This window comes from Camelus dromedarius, chromosome 5 (genome assembly GCF_036321535.1).
Source record: "Camelus dromedarius isolate mCamDro1 chromosome 5, mCamDro1.pat, whole genome shotgun sequence".
NCBI lineage: Eukaryota > Metazoa > Chordata > Mammalia > Artiodactyla > Camelidae > Camelus > Camelus dromedarius.
Genome location: NC_087440.1, coordinates 16,374,333 through 16,388,004, shown reverse-complemented (window position 1 = coordinate 16,388,004; position 13,672 = coordinate 16,374,333). Strand labels below are relative to the sequence as shown.

The following is a 13,672-nucleotide window of genomic DNA, read 5'->3' as shown; positions in this document are numbered from 1 at the left end:
AAATCTTAAAAGCAGTAGGAGAAAACCAACTCATCACAAATAAGAGAACAATACAATTAACACCTAACTTTTCATTAAATACAATGTTGGCTGTAAGGCAGTGGAATGACATGTTCAAATGTCTGGGGAGTGGGGAATGCCAACAGAGAATTCTGAATCTATCAAACTCTATCCTTCAAAAATGAATTTGAAATATATTATAAAATAAAAACAGAATTTGTTGCTGGCATATTTGCCTTACATGAAATATTAAAGAAAGTCCTTAAGATGACAGGAAATGACAACCGACTTGGTAACTCAAACCCATAGGAAAAAATGAAGAGCAGCAGAAATTGTAAACATGTGGGTAAATATAAAGGAATATACGTATATATTCTTTTTTTCTCTTAAATTCTTTAGAAGACATTGTATAAAACAATAGTTGGCAATAGTATTGTTGTCACATATATATATAATACATGTAGATGTAATATATATGGCAATTAATAGCACAAAGGGGAAAGAAAGAAAGCTATACTGGAACAAAATTGCTATATTCTACCAGAACTCAGTGAATTTTAATCTGAAGTACAATCTAAGTTAGGTGCCTATTGTAACATGCAGAGAAAACACTTAGAAAATAACTCAAAATTAGTAAAAATGCAAGAGTAACTAAAATGGTACACTAATAATTATTTCTAGCACAAAAGAAGGCAGTAAAGGAGCAACCCAGTAATGAAAAAGGAATAAGATACAGAGAAAGCAGACACATGCCACAGGGGGAACACAGAAGCAGCAAAAATATAGAGAAAGCAAAAAACCAAAATGGCAGATAATAAATCCAACCATAATAGTGTTACATTTTATGGACTAAAAACTCCAATCCAAAAGCAAACACTGATTGTATTTAAAAAAAGCAAGATCCAACAATGTCCTGTCTTTCAGAGATCCACTTCAAATCAAAAGACACAAATAGATTAAAAGAAAAAGGACAGAAAAAGAAAATGCCATGCAAACAGTAATCATAAGAGAGTTAGAGTGGCTGTATTAATATTTAATAAAATTAACTTTATGATAAGAAATATTACTAGACAAAAAGAAGGCTATTTTATAATGATAAAAGGTCAATATATCAGAAAGATGTAACAAAGTTATATACACCTGAAAACAGAGTCTCAAAATACATGAAGTAAAACTTGATAGCATCAAAAGGAGAAATAGAAAATTTAACAATTGTAGTTAAAAATAAAAATGTCCCACTCTTAAAAACCAACAGAATAAGCCAAAAATCAACAAGGCTATAGCAGATTTGAACACCACTATCAAACAACTTGACCTAACTGACAGTTTTTGACACTTCATCAAATGAGAGCAGAATATACATTATTTTCAGATACATGTGAAACATTCTCCAGGACAGATTACACGTGAGGCCATAAAACAAGCCTCTAGTTTAAAAGGACAATTCTCCAACAACAAATAAACAAAGAAATTTGTAAAGTCCCCAATACTTGGGATGTAAGTGACTTATTTCTAAATAACCCATGGGTCAAAAACAAACAAACAAAAAAATCACACAGGAAATTAGAAAATATTTTGAACTAAATGAAAACAAATACACAACAGATCAGAATTGATGAGGTTATGGCCTAAACAGTGCTTAGAAGAAAATTCAGAGGTTTAAGGATCTATATTAGTGCCTACATTAGAAATGAAAGGTTTCATATCAATAATCTAAGCTTCCACTTTAAGAACAGACAAAGAGTGGATTAAACCAAAAGCAAAGCAGAAGGAAGGAAATAAAAAGATCAGAGGGGGGAAATATCAATGAAATAGGAAACAAAAACAGAGAAAAATCAAAGAAACCGAAAGTTCTTTGGAGGAAAAAAATTCAACAAAATTAATCAACTTTTAGCTAGGCTGACTAAGGGATGACACAGAATACTAAAACCAGGGATGATCCAACCCTACAGGAATTAAAAGGACTGTAAGAGAATAATATGACCAACTTTATATCAACAAATTAGACAACTTAGACAAAATAAACAAGTATCTTAAAACCCGTAAACTACCAAGACTGACTAAGGAAAAAACAGAAAATCAAAATAGCTCTATAACAAGAAAAAAAAAGTGAATTACTATTCAAAAATCTGACCCTCCCTCCCCACCACACACCTAAACACAAGCCCAAGCTAGATGGCTTCATCTAGTGAATTCTATACAATACTTTAAGAAGAAATAATAGCAATCCTATGCAAATTCTTTCAGAAAATAGAGGCAGGGGAACTTTCCAACTCATCCTATAGCACCAGTATTACCTTTTTATCAAAGTAAGACAGATATCACAAGAAAACTAGAGACCAAAATTCCTTGTGAGCATACACATAAAAATCAACACAATATTAGCAAATGAAACCCAGCAACAAATAAAAAAGATTAAACACCATGATGAAGGAAGACTTATGTGGCCACATCCATGGGGTTCCTAACTCCTTTCTGTTCTGACATCACCGATCAGATTTAAATTGTGAAAATTGTGGTTTAAATTGCGGTTGTTTGGCTGTGTAACCCCTTCATTAACACACAGATCAATGTAGCTCTTCCTTGGTGATTATGTGTCAGGTATATGAAATAAAGTAACCTAATCCTATGGAAATTATGGATATCAAAAAGAAGTTAAAGATACCATAAAAGCAGAAAGCAAGATTTCCATTTTCAGCCTTGATGCTGAGGGTTTAAATATCTGACAAGGCTTTAAAACAAAAGAAAAATGAAAAAGTAGGAGAGTAATGAGCTAGATTCTCAGTTGTTACATCCAGGGCTTAAAATGATGACACACCAATCAGATCCATGTGTTTAAGACAAATTCAGCTGGATTAGGGGTTTTCCTAGAGTGAGAAATGACACTCTCATTGTTGGAGAAGAGGCATCATGTCTTTAGGAATACAAGAAAGAAGAGATGGTGTGTGCCTTTCTTCAGCTGCATGTCAACTCAAGTGCTGATTTTTAGGCTGGCCACCAGTTAAGCTGACAGAGCTTTCCAAGCCCTAGAAGGTTCACTTCTAGGCTCTTGCTTTTAAAGATGGTTATCAGCAGAGGGATGACACATCTTGCCACCCATCCAACCAATACACAAGTTAGCCCGGTGGACAAATATAGTGCTTTCCGGAAGCACTTGCATATCCATCTCCAGGAATCCAAAAAAAAAAAAAAAAAGAACCATATTTAGGTGGTCATTCATTTCCACATGATTTAGAATACAATCTTCAACCCACAGCATTAAGTTAGCCAATTCTGTACTATTAACAAATATAAAAATCTAATAGTTTAAAAATTTTTGCTATATGACAAAGCTTATTATTTCCATTTAAAAAGAAGTAATAATTGAGATGAAAGAGAGACTGTGAAACCATAAAAGACAAAGAAATTCTATGGGTGTCACAGGAGATTTGAAATAACAGACATGCCAACTAAAAAGATTCAGACTAATATCTGAAATAATGAAACCAGGACACAGATACATATTTTGCAGTAATTCTTGCAATACTTCTTTTCCACTAACTGAAAGCAAAGATCAAAATTTTGAGTAGATACTTCCAGGAAAAGTATGTGTGGAGTAAATCTATAGCCTCATTAAACATGGCTGATTTCCAAAATTAAATCTGGCTGATCAGACATACAAATCAAAGTTTATACATTTTTCTGGATGAATTTCAAATGTGTCAATGTAACATTTCCACATTGTGAATTAAAAAATAATCCATAACAATTCTACAAACTATATGCAACTTTATTTAAATAATTTAACACTGCACACAGAGTTTATTTATATGTATAAAAATAGATGGTTTAGTGAACAAATATAAACACCACACAGAAGCAGATTACATATATACCATTAATCCTTTGGAAGATTAAGGCAACATTAATATCTCAAGTAATTTTGTGAAGATACTTTACTCATGTGATAGACGTTATTTAAACATCTGAAAATATGCAGAGCCCACAAATTTTTCAGTTTGAAGTCTTCCCTTCCAGTTTTCTTGTCAATATATTAATGATTCTTCTTAAATACTGCACCGCAATCAGTCTAGATTGACAAATGGGCTATCAAAGCCACTATCTTGTTGGCCAGACAGAGGAGCGATTAACTTCCTCAAAGGCTGCCAACACGCTGCAGATGGTGCCGTACTGCTCAGTTCTTTGAAATCTGACTTTGACGTATCAGCCTTATGATGAGGTGGGTGTCCAAGAGTCATGCTGACCTTCCCTGACTGGGAATACATAGTTTCATCTGACAGGTCTGGAACGTGACCACTCTGACATTTCATAGGTTGATGAATTACATCATTCTCAGAATCTGAAAGACAAGTGGCTGCTGAAAACTGTTTGAAATTAACAGATTCACCGAGGGTATCCAGAGTTTCTTGCGGCTTACCATGCAGAAGTGACACTTCACGACGGTGGCAGGGTAGAGTGGCACTGTTGAAATGCCAGCCTCCAGAGTCCCCTCCATCCTTTACTGGAGTTTCCTTAACCCCCAAACTTTGACTTTTCTCAGATGTAGCATTTTCACTTTCCATTAGTGGATTACACTTGTATACTTTTAAACCAAGTCTTTCATTAGGACCTCGAAAGGTTGCATGTGTGGATTCGGATTCAGAAAGACTAGGGGTATACTTAGATGAAGGTTTACTTCCAAAGGATCCAAAGGGCTGTGTGGCTGAATGTTGGAGTGACTCAGAGCCAGTATCACAGAGGTCTTTCTTCTTGTGCAAAACAAAGCCTCGTTCGCCTTCGTAAGGAACAAACTCAGGAGAAACCTTCCTTGATAAGATGTCTGGGTGTTTGTAACTGTTATTCCCAAACTGAGAGTCTGAATGTGGCTCTTTGGGACCCTCATGCTTTCCGTCCCCGTGCTCGGCGTCCTCCAACCGCCTCTGTAAGTTACAAGCAGCCCTCCTCTTGGGGACTTGGTCGCACGTACTTCTGGGGTTAGTTTTTATACTATTTGATTTGCTTTCAACGCGACATGGTATATTCTGATTCACATCACTTCTTTTTGATTTTTCAACTCCAGTCAGCATCTCTGAAGTCAGAGGCAGTACTGTTATGCACAGGGCAACACAAAATTAGGAGAAAGTTAACACTGAAAGAGGAGGAAAAAATTTATGTTTTTATATATTTCCAAGGGATGCATACATATTTTAATCATTGTCAAAGAAAATACATCAATGTTGGACAGTTAAAAATATTCTTTTACATATATCTATTAGATAAAGCCAGGTAATTTTGAAGTCTGATTGAAATTATTGAAATCTGATATACAATTATCACTATCCACCTGATCTATTATTTTCTGCAATAGATGGTACAGCATTTCAAGAACTAATTGCAATTATTTCCAGTTGTGCTCTGATGTCAAGTATGGAGTCTGATGAAGAAAGTTTGCTGGAAGAATCCTCCATCCAACATACACACACATATTCTCTCAAAGCTAAAATAGCCTCTAATTTAATTAGCTAAGACTCTAAATCTGATCAGAGGCAGAGAAGCCACATAGCATAGAATCAAAGGCATCATGTCTCAAAGTAGGGTACCATGGTCCCTAACGTCCCTGAAAAGGCTCTGCTTCTGCTGGGGACATTATTTGCACAGTTGACCCCAATCTAGAAAACTCTTTTCTTGTTATATGCCACTGCTCTTTTATATCCAAGGTTCACATCACCATCCCAATATTTACACAAATAATCTGTGTGCTTCTACTTGAAGAGTGTTTCCCAACGTCAAACTCAGGGATTCCTGAACAACCTTTCCTTCAAGCGTTCCAGAAGTCCAAAAACCCCATTTCCTCACAGATACGTCCAAACCCCACCCCTCCCCATGTGACTGGGAATTTACCAATTTTTCCATGTATTTCCATTAGCTTTTGCTTTATATATATTCTAAAGCTATTTTACTATGAACAGAAAGAACTCATTTATAGCTCCTTGGGGGGCTGTTTCTTTATTATGAACTATCACTTTGGTCAGTTTAATGCTAGCTCTACTTCCCTAATATTGTATTTAATACTATTATTTATCTAATAGCAACACTGCATTGCTTGGTATATCACTCTCCAGCCCTTTATTTTGAATTTTTGATGATGTTCTTATCTGGAATAACATATGCCTAGAATTTTAAAAACTGTTTGAAAACTGTTGCCTTTTAATAAGGAATCTTAACCAATTCATGTTTAGTGTGACTGCTGATGTGTGAACCTACTATTAGTTCCTATTTACCCATGCGTGCTAGGTGTATTTCTCCTCTTTCTTGATTGTTAGATTGAAAACGTTTTCTTCCAAGTTTTTCCCTTACTACTTTGAAAGTCATATATTCTATTTCTCTATTCGTTAGCTTTAAATTTTAATATACATACTTAAACGTGTATTTTTCTAGCAGTCTCTAGAGTCACCAGTATCTATATCCTCTCCTTGAAAATAGCGTAAATCTTAGCATGTTGTGAGTTCCCTCTACAATATCCTCTTACATCTTTCTGAGAATACTATACTTCTCTAACATGCTCCTGTTGTTTGTTTTATTAATTCTGTTTCTTCAGGTATAAAACCTGTTGGCTTTTTCATTGTCTTGAGATTGATGTCTTTTTTCATGGTGCTGGCTTTCTATAAATATATAATTCTTGGTTGAATGCTTGTTCTTAGATGTCCTGAGTACAATGTCTGTGCTGCTTGTTTAAAGGAGCTGGAAGTGGAGTGGGAAGGAATGAGCAGCAGGGTAGAAGGACCTAATAGCTGGTACTCGGGGCATGTGGGCTCTCAGCTCCTCCTTGGTGTGGCTGCCACCGGGAGCACTGCCCTGTTCCCAGACTCCCTGCCCCTGTTGCTCTTACCCAGCCCAACACTGGGGTTAGGGAAGGGAGAGGAGGAGATATCAAGAGGGTGACCCCATCTGGTTACAGTTGCTCCAGAATACCAACTAATTACCCCACTGGTATCTCTAGGCTTACTACTTCTCCTGGAACATACCACCTTCATATGCGGAACAGTTCTGATATTGCTTCTGCTTGAAACTAGTATCTTCTGGCAGTTTTGAACTGAGGTTTCCATCCTCATTCCTCAGTCTTATACTGTCTTCTTCCCTTCAGGGATTTCTCATGATTTCTGATTTATCAATTGTAACTTTTAAAAGCTCAGTTGTAATTTCTTCCTTTTTCTCCTTTATTTGTTGTTTAAAATCTTTTTCTAACATTTCTAGGGGTGAAAGCAGCAATAGGAAGCTGGTGGGTGTCCTCAGTCCGCCTGCTTGAACTGGAAACTCCACCCTCTTTCGTGTTAAGTTTCCAGTTTAAGTAAAACACGCATACAGTTCGATAAAGTAACTCTCACTCTTTACATTCCCCACTATCATACTAAAAATATTAAATATCTAAAAAAGAGGGAGAGAAAAATTCTTCAAAGTCACTCATTTTGACATACCCGGCTGTGTAGTTCTGCTCTGGGATCTATTAGAAATAGGCGTTTCCAGCAACTTTGCCATCGTAACGAGTTTGCTAGCAGCATTAATGATCTTCTTCTCAGCCCTGGGGGGGAATTTCAGAATGTTTAAAGGAGACAGGATTCCTGTTTTCCTGTATGCTCTCCCACCATTTAGGGTAGCACAGACATTAAGCCTCTTAACCCCCCATGGCTGATCACGTAGATATAGTTAATTTTGTAGCTAAGGTAAATGCTTAGAAAATGACAACATGCTGTCCTGGTACTCTCAGGACACACTGTTTAGACAGAACTTACCCTTCCTGTTTTCCATTATCCTGCAAAATCTGTTGGAGGCAAATCAAATAATATTTGCGCATCTTTCGGGCGGTTTCTTGACGTTCTCGCAACACCTCCGCTTTTACCATTTCTGCGGCTCGTTCCTTACTCTCCTGAATATAACGAAGCATATCACCTGGGGGCAGGGGGGATCCCCACAAAATGCATGTTTATTAGCAGTTTTTCCAAAACAGGAGAGGTAGACTTCAGACCAATTTCTCAGGAGATGAAGTGACTGGAGGTATAGTTTAAATGTTACAGTTTTGAAAATGATTAAAATGGAATATTTCAGGCTGCCATTTTGGTAGACTCAAAGGAGGAGAAATCTACAAGTCCTTTTAGAATGATGACAGGCACAGATGGTAAGGAAACACAGCATATCCCCTAGGGAAATTGTCATATTTTGAAATACTGAGGCAAGAAAATACCATTAGTATGAGGCACAGAAACGTATGCACTTCAATATATTATGTCTAGTTAAGGAAAGAGGAAAAATATACAGAAAGAGTAAAGCAGAAAGGAAGAAGAAAGGAAGGCAGGAAGGCAGGAAGAAAGAAGCAGGCAATACAAGCTAGAGAGACTCATATTCTTCTGTTTACATGGGCTCTAAAAATCCATGTTTCATTATTTATTCAATTCTTTCAGCAGCACTTACGAGTATCCAACTAAATAAAATAATACAGTCCATCAAAAGTATGTACAAATGATACTGCAGGAAGAGGGGTGAGACTTTTGTTGCCTCCTGAAATTTACATTTAATAATATGTCACAGTTTTCAAGTCTTCCTTTTGTCTTTCACTCAATGTGCTTTGACTGGGACTACCATTTTTTAGGGTCAACACTTTGTCCTAAATCTAGGGCTACACTCCACTTTTAGAATTTCACCATCCCTGTTATATTAAGGATTCCATACATGAAGGAATCTCCCTCAATATCAATAAGCTCTTTCCTGAAAATTATACATTCTATGCAAAAATGCTTAATGAAACACTATTTTTCATTATTTCAAGTGGGTAAATTTTAAAAATTTTAACATGTCTATACAAAACATCCTACCAACTTCCAAAATGTAAAACAGTACACACAAACACACAAGCTATCATGCTAGAATGAAAAAAAAAAAAAAGCTTCAAATTTCACTTTCCAATTAATATAATCATTAACAAAAAGTTAATTTGTTTCTAGGAGTCTGGCCTCTGTTGGCACCAGCAACAACTAAGAAGCACATTCTCTATATTGATACACATGATTCTGATGACCTACCAATTATATTTGGAACTTGAGACCTTTCCCACTCATTTTGTTAAAAATGAATGCAACTTTAGGAGGTAAATACACACTTGTTGTATACAAACACTGGTATTGTTCTTGGACATATATACTATCTATGTCTGCTGCAATTAAAAACCAGTAGACATCCTACTAGTAAAACATACACCATAGAAATACTCTGCAGGTTATACTGCAACACCTAGTACCACAAAGGACTTGATTAACCAATTTAGATCAACGACATAATCCATTGTGGAAACAGAACAATTCCTAACTACGTCCATTTTCCATGCTCCTTAAAACTTTATGGAAGGAAGTAATAATTGCTCATTTTAAAGTCATATGACATTTTTCTTTGGCACCAGTTATTTAAGTTGTAAGATTATGAAATTTTCAGTTTAATATTAGCATCCAAGAAAAATCATGGTGGTGGTTCAAGATGGCGGTATAGAAAATCCTAAACTCATATCCTCCCATGGACACAGTAAATCTACAGCTACATATGGAATAACCGTCTCTGAAGACGACTTGAGATCTAGCAGAACAGCCCCTCCACAACAAAGGATAAAGGGGACATGTCAAGATGAGTAGAAGAGTAGAGAGACAATCTCGCCAAAACTTTCACCTTTGGTGCAGCATCCCACAATCAGGATGGATATCACAAAAACAAAGCTTCTCTCTTAGGAAGCCCCACATTAGGTGTCCCATCCCTTTGGACCTGCACTAGAGAGATGAGCCACCAAAACGTCTGGCTTTAAAAACCAATGGAGCTTACATCTAGGATGCATAAAGTGCTATCGGAAACAGATTCCACTCTCACAGAGCTCACACACAGACTCGTTCACCTCAGGAATCCAGTGCAAAAACAGTAACATGAAAACAGCCTAGACCTTCTGTGAAGGAGATGCACTTGCCAATCTTAAAGCATCTCCCAGAAAGGCAGGATCTGTTAGAACTCCCCCAGGGAACAAAGATGCTGGTAGGGGCCACTTTTGCACTAATCTTCTACCTTACTAGTGCTGGCCCTTGCAATTACCATTTGTGCACTCTCCTTCTGCCTTGCTAGAGTCATCTGCCCCACCTCTGCACTTCCCAGCAGTCCCACCATGCCAAACCCAGCCTGGCACTCCAGTGTGGTTTCACTACTTCAAACCTGGCAGGTATACATGGTCCACACAGAGGACATCCCTTGAACACCTGGCTCAGGTGGCTAGAGGGCTTGTTTCTGGGCCCCACAGGACTGAAACAACTGGAGAGACAATTCCTTGCAGGCTGCAAACCCCAGGGCACTGCACAGACAGCAGACTGAAACACACCCCTGGTCTTCCTGTGACCACTTCTTCAAGATTGGGAGAGGTAGCTGTTTCACCCAATACATAGACATAAACACAGAAAGTCAAGTAAAATGGGTAAACGGAGAAATACGTTCCAAATAAAAGAACCAAACAAAACCCCAGAAAAAAAATCTTAATGAGATGAAGATAAGTAATTTAACTGATAGAGTTCAGAGTAATGGTCATAAAGATGCTCACTAATAAGCATGAATGACACAGAGAGAACTTCAACAACAAAAGTTTAGAACATACAAGAAATGTTAAAAAAAAAAGACTCATTTCAGATGAAAGGACACACACAGACTAAAAGTGAAGGGATGAAAAATGTTTCACTCAAATAGAAACCAAAGAAAGCTGGAGTAGCTATACTAAATAATAAAACATATACTAAGTAATAAAACAAAGGTGGGCCCTACATAATGATAAAGGGATCAAACCAACAAGATATAACATCTGTTAATATTTATGCACCCAACAGAGGAGTCCTAAAACATATAAAACAATATTAACAGATGTAGAGAGAGAAATCAACAGCAATACAGTAATCACAGGAGAATTTAATACCTCAATTATATATCACTGGATAGACCATTTAAACAGAAAATCAATAAGGAAACATGGGTCATTAATGAGACAGTAGACTAGATGAATTTAATAGATACATACAGAACATTCTAGTCGAAAATAGAAGAATACACATCCTTCTCAAGTGCACATGGAACATTCTCCAGTATAGGGCACAAGGTAGGCCACAAAACAAGTCTCAATATATTTTAAAGAACTGAAACTATAGCAAGTATCTTTTCTGATCACAATGGCATGAAACTAAAAATCAATCGCAAAAAGAAAACTAGAAAAAGCACAAATATGTAGAGATTAAACAACATGCTACAAAACAATCAATGAGTCAACAAAGAAGTCAAAGGAGAAATTTTTATAAAAATTAAAAATCTGGAGACAAATAAAAATGGAGATATAATATACCAAAATCTTTGGGATACGGCAAAAGTAGTCTTAGAAGGGAAGTTCATAGCAATATAGGCCTACTTTGGGAAAGAAAAACCTCAAAAAAATCTAACTTTACAACTAAGGGAACTAGAAAAGGAACACATAAAGCACAAAGTTAGCAAAAGGAAGGAAATTATAACTATCAGAGCAGAAATAAATGAAATAGAGACAAAAAAAAAGAAAAGATTTAAAAAAGTAAAAGCTGGTTCTTTGAAAAGACAAGCAATACTGACAAACTTTTAGCCAGACTCACTAAGATAAAAAGAGAGCTCAAATAAACAAAATCAGAAAAGAAAAAGGAGAAATTACAACTGATATCAAATAAATAAGAAAGCTCATAAGAGACTTCTATGAAAAATTATATGCCAACAAACTGGAGGACCTAGAAATAATGGATAAATTCGTAGAAACACATACTCTTCCAAGACTGAATCAGGAAGAAATAGAAAATCTGAACAGACCCATTACTAGTAAGAAGATTGAATCAGTAATCAATTCCCAACAAATAAAAGTCCAGACAGCTTCACTAGTGAATTCTATCAAACATTCAAAGAAGATATAAGAACACAGATACAAAAAATCCTCAAAATACCAGCAAACCAAATTCAGCAATACATCAAAAGAAGAGGGTAATAGGTACAAACTTTCAATCATAAAATAAGTCATGGGGATGTAACATAAAGCATGGTGACTATAGTGAACAATATTGTACAGTAGTCAACCTTTATCCACAGGGAATACATTCCAAGGCCCCAGTGGATGCCTGAAACCACAGATACTGCACCCCATACATATTATGATTTATTCCTATATATACATGCTTATGATAGTTTAATTTATAAATTAGGCACAGTAAGACATTAACAATAATTAATAATAAAATAGAGCAATTATAACTGTATTGTTATAAAGTTATTTGAATGGGATCCCTCTCTCTCAAAATATCTTATTGTACATATTTAATGCCTTTTCCATTTTAACTAAGCACTCATCATCCACTGTGCCTTTAAGTTTTGCAGTTTGAGGTGTGACAGCAAAACTAGCACAAATCTCTTTTTCTCCACAAATTCATGGATAGAAGATTTGTTCTTACTGTAGATCTCAGCAACCTCAGCATATGATTTTTTTTTTCCTTGTTAAATCGAGAGCTTTCACATTTTCACTTAAAGGAAGCACTTGACGGCTCCTCTTTGGCATCTCCAAATCACCAGCATCACTACTCTCGTGCTCTGGGCTGTTGTTAAGTCAAATAAGGGTGACATGAACACAAGCACCATGACACCATGACACCATGACAATGGATCTGACAATCGAGGTGGCCACTGAGTGACTAACAGGCAGGATATGCTGGACCAAGGGATGACTCATGTCTGAAGTGGACACAGCAGGGTGGTGCAAGATTTCATCAGGCTGCTCAGAACAGCCCGCAACTTAAAACTTACTAACTACTCATTTCTGGAATTTTCCACGTAATGTTTTCAGACTGCAGGTGACCACAGGTAACTGAAACCATGGAGAGTAAAACTGCAGATAAGAGGGAGCTACTGTATTGTATACTTTGTAACTTTGTATGGTGACGGGGAAATTAGACTTACTCTGGTGATCACCTCACAGCATATACAAATACTGAATTATTATGTTGTGTATCTGACACTAACATAGTGGTATGTATCAATTATACTTTACATACATATATATATATATATATATATATATATATATATATATATATATATATATATATATATTAGTGTCTAAAAAAAACCCCAGGAAAATTAACAATATAAAAATACTGCTATCCTCATGCCACGTTCAAAATTTGAGGGGAAAATACCAAATTAACTCGGGCAGAATCATCCTTTACTACGTAATTTTAAAAAGCTATCAGTGATCTCTTCTAAAAGCAGGTAAGATCTTTGAACAAGATAGTTCAGAAAAATTCCCCAAAATTACTGCTGCTAGTTTCAAAAAAAGACTAAAACCACCTTAAAATCTCGGGAATCTTTTTAAGTACTTACGCTTAATTTTTTTTACTGCTTTAATGTACTGCCCACGAAGTTCTTCCAGGGCGCCCCCACTACAAGGCAGGCAAGCATTTTCAATGGCCCCTTCTGACAATGACCTAAAAACAAACCAAAGATTGCAAAAACAGATTCTAAGTGAAAAACTCCATTGAAGAAAAAAAAAATCTATATATTCCAATAAGATAAACTGCAATGTGCTAAAAAATTCTCATATGAGGATTTTTACTATAGTTATTTAGGATAG

General features: G+C 36.1%; 1 protein-coding gene across 5 annotated transcripts in view; it reads right to left on the bottom strand.

The window, feature by feature from the left end:
• Positions 1–3,794: 3,794 nt before the first annotated feature.
• The window catches only part of CEP152 (centrosomal protein 152), an 86,079-nt gene continuing 76,201 nt past the window's right edge, over positions 3,795–13,672 (bottom strand). For all 5 annotated transcript variants that reach the window (XM_031453093.2, XM_010998608.3, XM_064485621.1 and 2 more), the window contains 4 exons: positions 13,423–13,526; positions 7,770–7,926; positions 7,455–7,558; positions 3,795–5,086 (listed from right to left, as the gene is read on the bottom strand). In XM_031453093.2, coding sequence (XP_031308953.2) covers positions 4,065–5,086; positions 7,455–7,558; positions 7,770–7,926; positions 13,423–13,526 — 1,387 coding nt within the window. In that variant the 3' untranslated portion in view covers positions 3,795–4,064. The remainder of the gene's footprint in view (positions 5,087–7,454; positions 7,559–7,769; positions 7,927–13,422; positions 13,527–13,672) is intronic.